This window comes from Acomys russatus, chromosome 27 (genome assembly GCF_903995435.1).
Source record: "Acomys russatus chromosome 27, mAcoRus1.1, whole genome shotgun sequence".
In the NCBI taxonomy this organism is placed as follows: Eukaryota; Metazoa; Chordata; class Mammalia; order Rodentia; family Muridae; genus Acomys; species Acomys russatus.
Genome location: NC_067163.1, coordinates 30833025 through 30845814, shown reverse-complemented (window position 1 = coordinate 30845814; position 12790 = coordinate 30833025). Strand labels below are relative to the sequence as shown.

Genomic DNA, 12790 nt, shown 5'->3' with positions numbered 1-12790 from the left:
TTCCAGTGACCAAGATTTAATCTATTTAATAATACACAAATTCTTAGAGAAGAATTTCAAATTCAAACCTATTCGATAGAGCTAATCTAAAGGTTATAAATAATGAAGATAAGATCATGAATATAAGACCTTCGAAGTCTCAAACATGTAAACTTGTGAGGCCAAGAATTCGGGGGGGGCACTGCTTAACAAAGTTCCAGTGCCCCAACAACCAAGTGTGCTTATGGCCTGCTTGACAAAGTTCCAGTGCCTGGGTCTTCTCTCCAAAGGCTAGAACTGAAAATTAGTAAAAGCTGATACTAATAAAAACTAATAAAATCACTAGTGATTCCCTGGGAAAATACAGCCCTGTAGAAAATTGAGTCTTTTATAAGACTTATTCAGATTCATTGTTAGATTATTAATAAATGAGTTTGGTAAATGATTTAGTGGATTTTAGAAGAATTAATAAAGAAGATAATTTTAGGGAAACTTTGAAAGCTGACAAACTATAATTAAAATCACTAGGTCTTTATGCTCAGCTTTGGAAACAAGGAACTAGTTTAGAAAGAAAAGAGATCCTGATTATGCCATTATCAACAGACCTTGGTGCCTACCTAAAAGCAAAAGGAAACAGTTTTAACATTCTAATGTTCCCTCAAAGGATTATAGTAAATATAGAAATTGCATTAAAGTAAAAGTTCATGCTCAGGTTAAAGGAAGACACTGGAAACAGTCTTAAAGTCCAAGTAGGTTTTTTTTTTATATATAAAACGACAGTAAAGATAGAAATTGTATCGATACAGGAGTTTGAGACAAAGTCACAGAGACAGGCATGTTGTCTCAGTGAACTTTCTGCCCTTCTGAGTAACCTTGACAGGCCAGGACTTTCCAATTTTATGGAAAGACAAAAGGACAAGCTGTTTCCAAGTAAAAAGGTTACATAATATTTTGGGATGATAGCTTTATTTTAAATATAAAGTAGGAAAAGAAAGGATTAATTAAGGGTCAGGAAGACAAGTTTAGGGTATCAGGTGGAGGGATTGATCTTTGATCTATTAACTATATGCCAACTTAAAACAAAAATCAAAGTCACTTTCTTTAATACCTTTTATAACCATAAGGCTTTACGATACCAATCATAAGAAAGAAAGTCTTAAGTTAAAAGAAATCTGATTTTATCCTAAAGTTAATTTTTAGTTCTCAGGGAATTTCTGTTTGCTTGCTTTGCCCCCTTGTTCCTATATACTTATCTACCCAAAAGGATTTCAAGATGTGTAATCAACAATTAAAGTTTTTAAGGAAATAATTTTGTGTATAAATAAAGCTTAAAGGAGACTCAGGTTGTCAGAGCAGGTAAAGCCACTAAAGCTTCCTCTCTGTCCCATCTCTCATCAAAAGTATTGAATGGTGTCCCATGTCTGATTCTTTTTTCCCTCATCGCTCTTACATACACCCTTCTTTGGGGCCTGACCTTCATCCAGAGCTGGACTCCGGCAGTAAACCAAACATTTAGCTAAATTGTTATTCATATATGATGTCAAAAAACAGAATTCTCAACCATGCAAAAAGTTATGACATATCACTTGTTTCATCTTTCTGAAAATCCATCCAAATTAAAATACATTTTAAGATGGATTGTTGTTAATAAAGTATCACTTACCAGAAGTTCGGCCTTTGCAAAGATTTTTATTCAATTTGTTTACTATTTAGAAGAAAAAACATAATTTGTATTTCTTTCAATAAATCTGCAAAATTGCCTATCTTTTATTGAAAAAAAAACTAAGGATCTGAAAAGCAAACCATATGCAAATTATCACACAATAAAACTGAAATTTGATTGCTGGACTTTACATGGCTTGAAGTCCATGTTGAAATAAATAACAATGCAGCTGATTCTCAGACTTAGCCTGAGCCACAAGGCCTGCACCTAAAGGATGCACAGCACTAAAATAACCAGTTCTTTAATCCTTCTTTCAGATGACTCTCGTTTTCAAAATTTGTTATTCATCCATATGACATCAGAGATACTTGAAGTGCTTGATAAGCGTTATTAATATTTTTAAATATAGTCTTTAGAAACTAAGCTTTTATGAAACAAAATGCTTGATATCATGCTTCCCTCTTTTTTCTGCCACAGCGTTGACCTCCGTGCTCCTTGCTCCTTCATATTTCTCTCATACAGTTACTGCTTTCCTTTCTTCAGCTTAGTATCAAAGTGATAAGACAAGAGAGAGTAGGAATCAGAGAAAACTGGTAAAACCTGGATAGTAGGGTACTAGAAAACTCATCTACCAATCTTTCTGAGGGCTTTCCCCCTTTCTTTACCTCTCCCTGTCCTGCCTCCCTTTTCTCCCTCCATCCCATTTTTCCACCTCCACTCCACTTTCTCCTTCTCTTCCTTCCCCCCTTCCTCACTCCTTTGGTTCCTCCTTTACTCCCTCTCCATGTTGGATATTTCTTGTTTCCTCCTCATTCACACATGTTTCCATGAGCATCATGTCTTCTGACTTTTAAACATAGCTCCTAACTGTCTATTAACACAAAAGAATAACTGAATCCTTGAGGTAGGTCAGTAATAGACATTTAAATATTTGAACTTCACCAAATATAGAAAAAATGTCAAACAGTCAATGTCACTGGTATGCACTGGAGAAATTCAACCATTCACCTCTCCAGAAGTAACTGAGGCCTTTGCCAGAACCCTGAGGAACTTCCCTTCATCCTGGACTCCAGAAGAATGCCAGATCTGCATCATCTGGTGTGTATCATGTTAAGAAGTAAACATGATTGGGACTGGATTGTGGTATAAAAGTTTGTTATCACTTGAAAATCTAGTTCATTCCTCTAATTCACATTTTTGCACAAAATGTCACTGCAATATCAGGGTTTCTACCTACACTGGATCCCATGATTCAATTAGCTAGAAAATGGCTAAACATGATTGTTCATTTTTTTCCAGAAAAAAAAAGCAAAAGGTTTGCCATATCAACAGTGTGTATGCAGCTAGATTTATTCTAGACTTAAATATCAACAAAGCGACCAACATTGCCCATCTCATTAGACTTCTTTCTTGTGATCAGTTTGCCACTGTTCTGACTTTTGTACATGTCATTGATATATTAATATTTTTGTACTGGGGAGATGAAAATGCATAGCAAAAATTTCAAACTCCTCTTTCTTCCTTTTAAAATTTGGATATCTTTTCAAAATGTTAATATTAATGCTTTTGTCATAACCAGAGAATTAAAAATGCCCCCCCCAAATCCTATTCCAGTATATTTTGAAGTCTTAAATTTTTGTACCCTATTTTGAAAGTCATTAAGTCTTATCAAATGAGTCACAATACACATTTTTTTTGTACACTCAGGAAGCATAAATCACAGAGTAATTGCTCTATTTGGAAGGGGTTATTCTGGTAACCACACATTATTGATTGTGAACTCCCAGGGGACTAGTTCCACAGAACATCACTTTTACATTAAAAACTGACTCTAGGGCCTTTTGTGTGATGGTCCTTAGGCTGATAACAGCACTGTAGGAATACACACTGCAACACAGTGAGTCAATACACTGCAACATGCTAAAAACATTTCAATCACAAATTCTACAGAAGGTCAGATGCAACGTTTATACAGCCAACCTAGCCATGAAGTGAGTATTGGGCTATTGCAAACATATCTTTATTCAAAGTCAAGGGAATTCACTTATGTTTTAATAAATTTGCTACTTTATTTTATTAAATAAATTCTACTCTTTGATTCCTTAGAACAACTTCTGAAATATTTGCAGGTGAGATTACTCATTTGCATAATTACTTCTTTGAAGTTGAACTGCCAAAGCTGCAAAAATCATTAAACTGATTTTCATTGAACTCTAACCGTTATGTGAAACAAAGCCTTTCTTCTTACAGAAGTATCCCTTTCCTGAAAATGTACTTCTGGGATTTACTTCCTTTGCTAACTGATCCTGGTCATTTGATTCAATAACTTTTATAAAGTTAAAATTATAAAGATTTAATTGACTTTTGCTTAGCTTCCAATTACATCTAATTTGTTTCTATTCAATCTCATTAAATCCAATTACAATTGGACTAATCGTACTTCCTTCCAATAGTTCATTTATTTTAAAATAAGAAACTTGTCCTTTGTTCTTTTCAAGCAATTTTTCATCAGGGTTAGGGAGGGGCACTTAATTATATTAGTGTAATGGCTTCCTACATGCACCAATAATTTTGGATTTAAAATTAAGACAATTCCATGTAGCAGCAAAGTTAACAAGACCCTGGTTACTGTTCAGCAGCTGGATGGGTAGCTTCCAAAAAGCTATTATTAATATCAATTGGGATTGGTAGACAATCACTTAGTTGGAAATTATGTGACCCTAGATATGGAAACAAAAATAAACACAGTTTGAAAAGTGGAAGACTAATGAGCAATGTTTATAGCAGCATTTAGAGAATGTGATATTTTCTAGAAAATGGTGCTTTCTGGTTGGAGAGATGGCTCAACAGTTGAGTACCTAGTGCTTCTTGTAGAGGACCCAAATTCAGTTCCTATAACCTTTGTCTGGCAGCTCACAACTGCCTGTAGCTCCAGATCCAGGCCCCACACACACACCACACACACACACACACACACACACACACACACACACACACACACACTATAATTTAAAGAGTAAAAATATAAGCAAACAGAACTTTCTCTGGAACAAATTTACTTTTTTGTGTTGCTTTTTAGATACTTATTTCCATGTTGATAAATCATTGTAAGGACTCAAGTACTATCAAGTGGGTAGTATCTATCCACTTTAGCAACCAAAGTTACATATAGAATAAGGGATGGGGTGTAGTAAAGTGGGGTGAAAGGGATAGGAGAGAAGAAAGAAAGCCTGGGTTTATCATGTAACACTATTCCTGAGGAAATTTAAGCAAGAGGCTATCTATCCAGATAGCAATAACAATGACAGACCAAAGTAATAATACTACTGAAGTCCAATTTAATAAATCAGTGAATTTATAGGCATTATATATTAGAACAATAATAATTCAAAGGCAGATTACCAAGAGCCTGCACTAGCATGAATAACAACTCACAAAAGCTAGGGCCCTGGAGCTTACTGTATGACTTGCAAGAACTTCCACAAGTCTGAATCTCCTTTACTTGGTAGTCCTTACTGCTTTAATGTAAGTTGAGAAGGAAGGAGATTTATAAATTTTCTAAGTTTCAGGGACTTCCTGAGACTTCTGAGTTGTTTACTTCCTAAATCAAAAGGAGCAATAAATATTTGGAAATATCTGTTGAAAACAAATTGTTGGGGGAGGTGATGAATAATCTTCTGGCTCTGTCCTGATTTGCTATCCTGATATCAAGAACTATGGGAAAGAACAAAAGAAATTTATGAAGACAAATAGGACTTCAATCAAGTGTTTATTAAAATAAACAGGAAGATGGTAGTGATGAAAGTGGACACTGTTCTTTTGTTCCTGATCTCAGTAAGAATGCTTTGAGTTTTGTTTCACTTAACATGATGATGGAGATCAGTTTATCATATAGCCTTTACGATATTGAGATATGTTCCCTCCAATTCTAATCTCTCCAAGGTTTAACATCTATAAGGGACACTGGAATTTGTAAAATGCTTTTTCTAGATCAATTAAGATACTCATAAGATATTCATCCTAAAGTCCATTTATGTGACTTATTATATACGGTGAACCATTTATGTGATTTACATATGGTGACCCATGCTTGCATTCATGGACTGAATCCAACTTGATAATGCTGAATGATCTTTTAGATATGTTTTTAACAGATCTTGCCTCAAGTTTATTGGTAAAAACACCAGAGGACACTGGTCATCTGTAAATAGTGTGTAGGTAGGTATATCACACCAGCCCATCTATCCCCACATTGGCAGAGCCTTATCTATTGGGCCTTCACAGGGGCCTGGGTACCCTTGGGAGCCTGAGTTGGGGCTGAAGCCTGGGCCTCAGATGGAGCTTCAGCCTCTGCCTTGGTTTGCACCTTGGGCTTTGGTTGGCAGACTCTACAACCCTTGATCATGTAGCTTCGAATTTTCTTCCCAAGCTTGGGATGAGCAATGAAAGCAAGCCTGCTGAGTTTGCAGCTGGGGTCCTTTGGCATCTTGGGCTTAATGGCCTTAGGCTTCACAATGACCTTAATGACCTCAGCATGAGCATTCATTGCCTGCATTTTCTTCAGGCCTTTCTTGTTGTGCTTCTTGGCAAGGCGAATGTTCCTCAGGAACTTGAGGTCAACCCCCTTAAGAGATCTGTATCTCTGTGACCGGGGTTTCTTGATGCCATTTCTGTGCCATTTGTGGGACTGGTTATGTGTGGAGTGGTCTTGGACTTAACCATGTCTGCAGGTAACCTGGGGCTCCCGCAGTGCCTGGGACTGGAAGAGCTGGATGTGTTCTTTAATTCAGTTTCAAGTATTTATTGAAAAGCTTTACATCTGTATTCATCAGGGAGTTTCTCCTATAATTTTCTTATAGATTTTTATCCAGTTTGGGCTTATATAAAGTTTGGAAGGGTTCTTCCCTCTTCTATTATAGAATAGTTTTTAAACTATTACTGTTAGTTCTTTAAAGTTCTGGTAGGATTCTGTGCTGAATCTATTTTTTAGTTTAGAATTTTTTTTTAGTTGAGATATTTTGAATTTCTGCCTCTACCTTGTTGCTTATTTTAGATCAGTTTAAATTATTCTTGAATTGTGTATGTAAATTTGCTTGCAACTGTGGATAGTCCTTGTTAATCTAAGCCTTCATATAGTTTTTAATGGAGATAAATATTTAAATATTCATCCATTATTTTTAGAATTTACAGTTTAGTGGAATATAAATTTTTAAAGTATGTTCTCATGAACCTCTGGATTTCCTTGGTTTCTTTGGTAATATCTCCCTTGTCATCTCAAATTTTATTTTTTGGATCTATTTTCTCTATCTTTTGGTTACTTTGGCTAAGAATTTGTCAATTTTATTTATCTTTTCAAATAATAAATTCTCTGTTTCATTGATTCTTTCATCTTTTTCACTTTTATTTCATTAACTTCTGCACTGATTTTTATGACTTATCTCTACATACTGCTTTTAGGATTATACATAAGACAGTTGTCCTACGAGAAGCCATAAATTGCCAAATAACAAGGCCACTGCCAAGTATAGAAAACTTCTCTTGAGTTGGTGGTGGTTGTATGAGTTATGGAGATGCCCCGCCCCAGAAAATAGAATCTAATGTCATTACTCTTGATTGCCTACCCGAACTTGATGGTAAGATTCCATTGCTGAAGCTACCCCACATGTTGGTCAAAGGACATAGAGAAATAAAGCTCATTCTAATCTGTAAACTGCTTCTCTGCTGGCTAACTTTCATTGTACAACATAGTTCCATTCAGGCTATTGATAAAGAAAAGTCATCAATAGTCTCATCCAAAAGGTGAATGCTCTAAGTTATAATAATTACCAGATAACAAAATATACCATAGGTACAATAGTGACATGAGCTTTATGGGAGTAATCACCTACTTTCTGATTGAATTTAAGGCATGCTAATAGGAAGAAGTTCATACCTGGTATTGCAAATGTGGCCAAGAACCCATGATTACAAAACTCACAGGCACCAAGGAAGTACCTATTGCCATTGTATCAAATGGTCTTCTACATAAATATGTCTACATTTATAGGTTAGTGCACCTCAGTTTTTATCATGTAATTTTCCTTGTGGAGTGGACAGTGCTTAGTACAGGCGTTCACACTAGTCAATGTACACAGAATAAGTGTCTTTGGAGTGCTCAGCTACAAATGAGACATATACATCACATTCTTCCCACATCGTCTCAGGGATCTTTGTGGAAGAGGGGATGGAAATAGTGTAAGAGCCAAAGTCTGAGGAAAAGTAGGGCAGAGGACACTGTCCTCTGGTCATGATAGGATAACTGAATTCATGAACTTGGAACAACTCTACATACCTGCATGAGATTGCACAGGATCAAGCCAGTCATCACTCTAGCATGGACGGGGAGAGGCATGTGAGCTCACCTGCTAGATGAGGAGTTATGGACAACTGATGGCAACTAGGGGAAGGAGAATCAGCTTGCTTTAGAGGCAAGGCTCCTGTTAGGTTGCCCAAAATCTAGTAAATGGCTCTGCACCCATGTGTTTACAGGTGCTACTATTAGACCCTAGCCAATAGCTTCAGAACTGGATCTCTAGATTTTCATGGTTAAAAAAAAAAATGACTCTATTGGATCTAATCTCAGTGTTAGTGTTTGTGTGCTGCACAGCCAGCAGTCTATCTGCACACTCATCATAATGGCCTTAATAAATAATTAAATCTAGTATTTGGCAGCTGGCGGCTATTAAATGCTGTTAAAATATTTCTGAAGCTTATTCTACCAGTGTATCGAGAAAAGTGCTAACCACTTAACAGATATAAATCCTATTAGCAACTAACAGTGCTCTCTTGTCTCAGACAACTGTGAGGAGCGCACTGAGAACTGGGCTGTCTAAAATTTCCCTGCTTTTCCTCCCAAGCTGCCCTAAAATAATTAGCTATTCCATCCGTGGAAATTCTCTACTTTCAAACATTAAAGCACCGTCCAATAACTTGAAGTTTTCAGGGTGACACGTTTCAGACATAAACAAGATATATTACAGACATATTTCAATCTCCATTTGACTAATCAGTATGAGTGACAGAAGCCGTACAATCCATTGCAACTCTTTTGCATGTGGGCCTCAATGTGCTGATCAAAAAAATTTAAGAAAAAAAGTATAATGTAGCATTAACATATGAGGTATCCATAAATAAGCAAAAGCTGAAAAGGGCAATCTAGTCATCTCTGACGCTCCTATTAAATGAGCATTAAATTCCTATCAAGTTTAGCATCAGCACATTAATAAAAACCACAGTTCTTAAGCAACTGCCGAACTTTGAAGTTATGCTGTTTACAGCCAAGATATAAGCCTATTCATGAATAGAAACAATATTCACACACCCACATCTCTGCCAAGCTGTATCTGACCTTACTGTGAAATAAAACAAAAAAAGAGTGATGGGGTCAAGATGGTTGAACTCTCAATCCGATGTGTGGGCTTCTACAAGGCAAGGGAATACAGTTATTGGCCCACCACAGCTCTCACCCACCTACTTTGATCATCCAAGCAGATGTATAGTGAAGTCAAATTAAAGTCCTAACAGAATTTTTTTGGATGTATGTTTCTTAGCTTCACATAGAGATACACCTAATCACACAGCTGCAGAATGCACTGCTTACCCCAGGATTTCACATTCTCCTGTTGTTATAAGATGCAAAACGCAATGTCAAACCATTACTAAGACTGCATATACCACACAAAAGACTCATGCTCCCTAGGGTTACAAGGATGGTATCATGACTCTGGGCATCAAGGGCTGTACTTGATTCTTCTGACTTCTTTGTGGGCTCCATGCATGACTCCTAGGCACAACAGAAGAGATGACAATCTATAGACTCAGCCCGGGAGATGGCCTAAGATGAAAGGTTCTGCACAAACAAGAGCAAAATGAACCCATGGAATGCTCTTTCTTGGCCATTTAAATTACAAGTGTATAGAAATAAGGCATTTTACAGTTGAAGCAGTGAAATCAAATAGAGGAAGGCTACCAAGGACAAATGAATCATAGTTAAGGGAAGGAAACAGCATAATCCCTGTCTTTTTTTTTATAAGATTTATTTATTTATTATGTACATAGATTTCATTATAGATGGCTGTGAGCCAACATGCGGTTGCTGGGAATTGAACTCATGACCTTTGGAAGAGCAGTCAGTGCTCTTACCCTCTGAGCCATCTCTCCTGCCCATAATCCCTGTCTTATACCCAGTCAGGTGACTGAAAAGAAAAGTTCAGGGACCCAGGGAATACAGTTAACAGCGCAGGTCAAGTATATAGTATTTTTAATTGGCAAGTTCAATAGTTATAGATTCTTCATACTGTACTCTTCCAAACAGTACCTATCGGGGTCAAGAAAAATCAGCTTAAAACTTTCACCACACACACAAATATATACAAAACACACACACACACACACACACACACACACACACACACACGAAGGCCAGTGAAGCAGCACCCAGCTACCTTTTCCTATGGGGATATCTTCCTCAAATTATCTAACTACATTTTTACTTTTAATAATGCATGTTACAACCATTAGTTACAGCTGCAACAACAAGAATTGAAGAGGTATGCATAATACAAAATTACTATACACTCATTAGAACATGTGCAAGCCCTAAGACAGCAGCTGAATAGACTTGGAGTGAGGAAAGAAAATCTTGTAGATTAGAGTTTTGTAGTGAAAGTAACATTCAAAAATAAAAATAAAATCATCGACATTTTATTTTCAAACAACAAAATGTTGATAATAGGCAGACCTACAAATTTAGGGAACATTAAAAATCTTCCAGACAAAAGCCAAGTTTAAGAGCAGAAACCTGCATCTTTGCTAGAATATAAGGAGCCTGGGAAATAGCAAATAATTAAATATGACACTGTTTCCTCATATATATTTGTGTGTACATGTGTGCGTTATAAGCTATCAGACCCAGGCTTTAGGCATGCTTGGCATGCTTCCTACTACAGCCCAAGCCTTTTCCTCATGTAGTTTAATTTATTAAAAAGGTAGCTGCTGTAAGTAAAAACAGTGCCTTATAGAAATAAATGTAGGTGTCGAGTGTCAGACAATAGCACAAAAGGCTTGGAGAAGAGCTGGAAGTGCAGGAAAGCCTTGCTTTGCACAGTTACTCAGCAGTCTTGAGGTGATCTTTCTAACCCATGAGAACAACGATAAATGTTCTGTGATCTCCTAAAGTGTAAGCTTAAACAGTAGGGATATTGGAGGTCAACGTGGGGCTCTCCTTCATCTTCTCCAGGTGTAACGTCCGTGTGAAGCAGCTTCTCTCGGCAATGGGGATATGTCAAACTCTGACATACGCAAGTCTCCACCATCTTCCAATCTGACTGCGTCTCTATTGTTGTGACCACCCCTAAGATTTGCTTTACCTTGAAGATTTTTACAGATATTACTATGTTACGTGCCCTCTGCCTGTTTTATCGCAACCTTTTTCTCTCTCCTTCCCTCCCTCCATCCTTTCCCTCCCCCTCTCTCTGAAGGAGAGAAGGGATTGAGATAAGGTATGTAGCCCAGGCTGGCCTCAGAACTGTAACCTACCTATGTCAGATTCCTGTGCGCCGGGATTATAGGTGTGCACCACCGCATCTGGCTTTGGTTGCATTCTCAAAGTACAGTTTGAGAAATTGCATACTCTCCAGCTGTAGCGTAAGTAGTTTGCTCAAAGAACATATAAGATCACCATTTTCGAAGGTTGAAATACTTTTCTGGATCTCTCACTAAATTAATGAGGCTAGGAAGAGGGCCCTTACCACTCACTGAGCCTGGCAGTGCCTTGGTCTTGAAACTTCTAGAATCTCTAACTATGAGAAATTAAATTTCTCTTGTTTACAAGAGAGCTAGTTTATGAAATTGTGTTTTAGTGGTGTGTAGCCTGAATAAAGACAGAACACAAGAAGCCAAACACATTACAGTCTAACTACATGTGTCAAAATTGGCAGCAATTCGTTCTTTGATATGGATTTCAAAGTAGAAGCACATTGGAGTCTCCAGCAGTGGAGAAAATAGTGGAGAGAACACTACAGGCTACATACGATAACTATTCTGAAGAAAGAAAAACAATTTAAAAGACAGTAGAAGTCATAATATTACTGTCTCTGAGTACCTGCCTGCCTTGGGGGTAGGTAAGGTGTGAAGGGTTTGAAAGAGAATGGCTACCTAGGCTCTTGTGCTTGGTTCTCCCCCGCCCCACCCCCCATGGTGGACCTGTTTGGGAAGGATTAGATGACTACCTAGGCTCTTGTGCTTGGTTCTCCTCCGCCCCGCCCCCCATTGTGGACCTGTTTGGGAAGGATTAGATGACTACCTAGGCTCTTGTGCTTGGCTCTCCCCCGCCCCGCCCCCCATGGTGGACCTGTTTGGGAAGGATTAGATGGCTACCTAGGCTCTTGTGCTTGGTTCTCCCCTGCCCCGCCCCCCATTGTGGACCTGTTTGGGAAGGATTAGATGTGGCCTTGTTGAGCGACATGTGTCACTGGGGAGAGGCTTTGAGGTTTCAAAATTCCAGGTTACTCAAAGTTAATTTCTCTGCCTCTCTGTCTGCCTCACACTTGTGGCTTAGCTATAAGTCCTCCAGCAGCATGCATCTACGTGTTTCTATGCTCCAGCGCCACGCCTGTCTACCTGTCTCCATGCTCCCCTCCATGACGGTCAGGAACTCTAACTCTCTGGAACTTTGATCATGGTATTTTGTCACAGCAATTAAAAAAGTAATAATAAAGCAACTGAAACACAATGTAAGTTGGAAAATACACCACAAGCTGAGGCAAGGAGAGCCCTTCGCATATTTTTAATGTGAGCAACAAATGCAGTTCCCTGCATACATTCCCAAGGGGGTCAGAGGGCAAATTATCCTACAGATATTAGCTTCATGCTTTTCTGCCTGAGTTAGCCTGTGTGTGTTCTTAAGAGAGGAGCTTTAGGTTAGCAGCTGGATAAAAGTAGGCTGTGCTATGTCTATTGTTTGTTTGTTTGTTTGTTTTCTTTGTAATTAATCCTGGGAATAGGAATGGAAGTCTTAGAAAAATGAAAATGGAGATGTGGAGAAAACACATCAAAGGTGCATTGCCTAAGAGATCATTATTTATAGGCACCATCGTTAATCACACTCGA

At 37.9% G+C, this 12790-nt stretch overlaps 1 protein-coding gene across 1 annotated transcript in view; it reads right to left on the bottom strand.

The window, feature by feature from the left end:
• Positions 1–5909: 5909 nt before the first annotated feature.
• Positions 5910–12790, bottom strand: part of LOC127209845 (60S ribosomal protein L29-like) — a 31405-nt gene continuing 24524 nt past the window's right edge. Inside the window, exon 2 of the mRNA XM_051169480.1 lies at positions 5910–6349. Coding sequence (XP_051025437.1) covers positions 5910–6349 — 440 coding nt within the window. The remainder of the gene's footprint in view (positions 6350–12790) is intronic.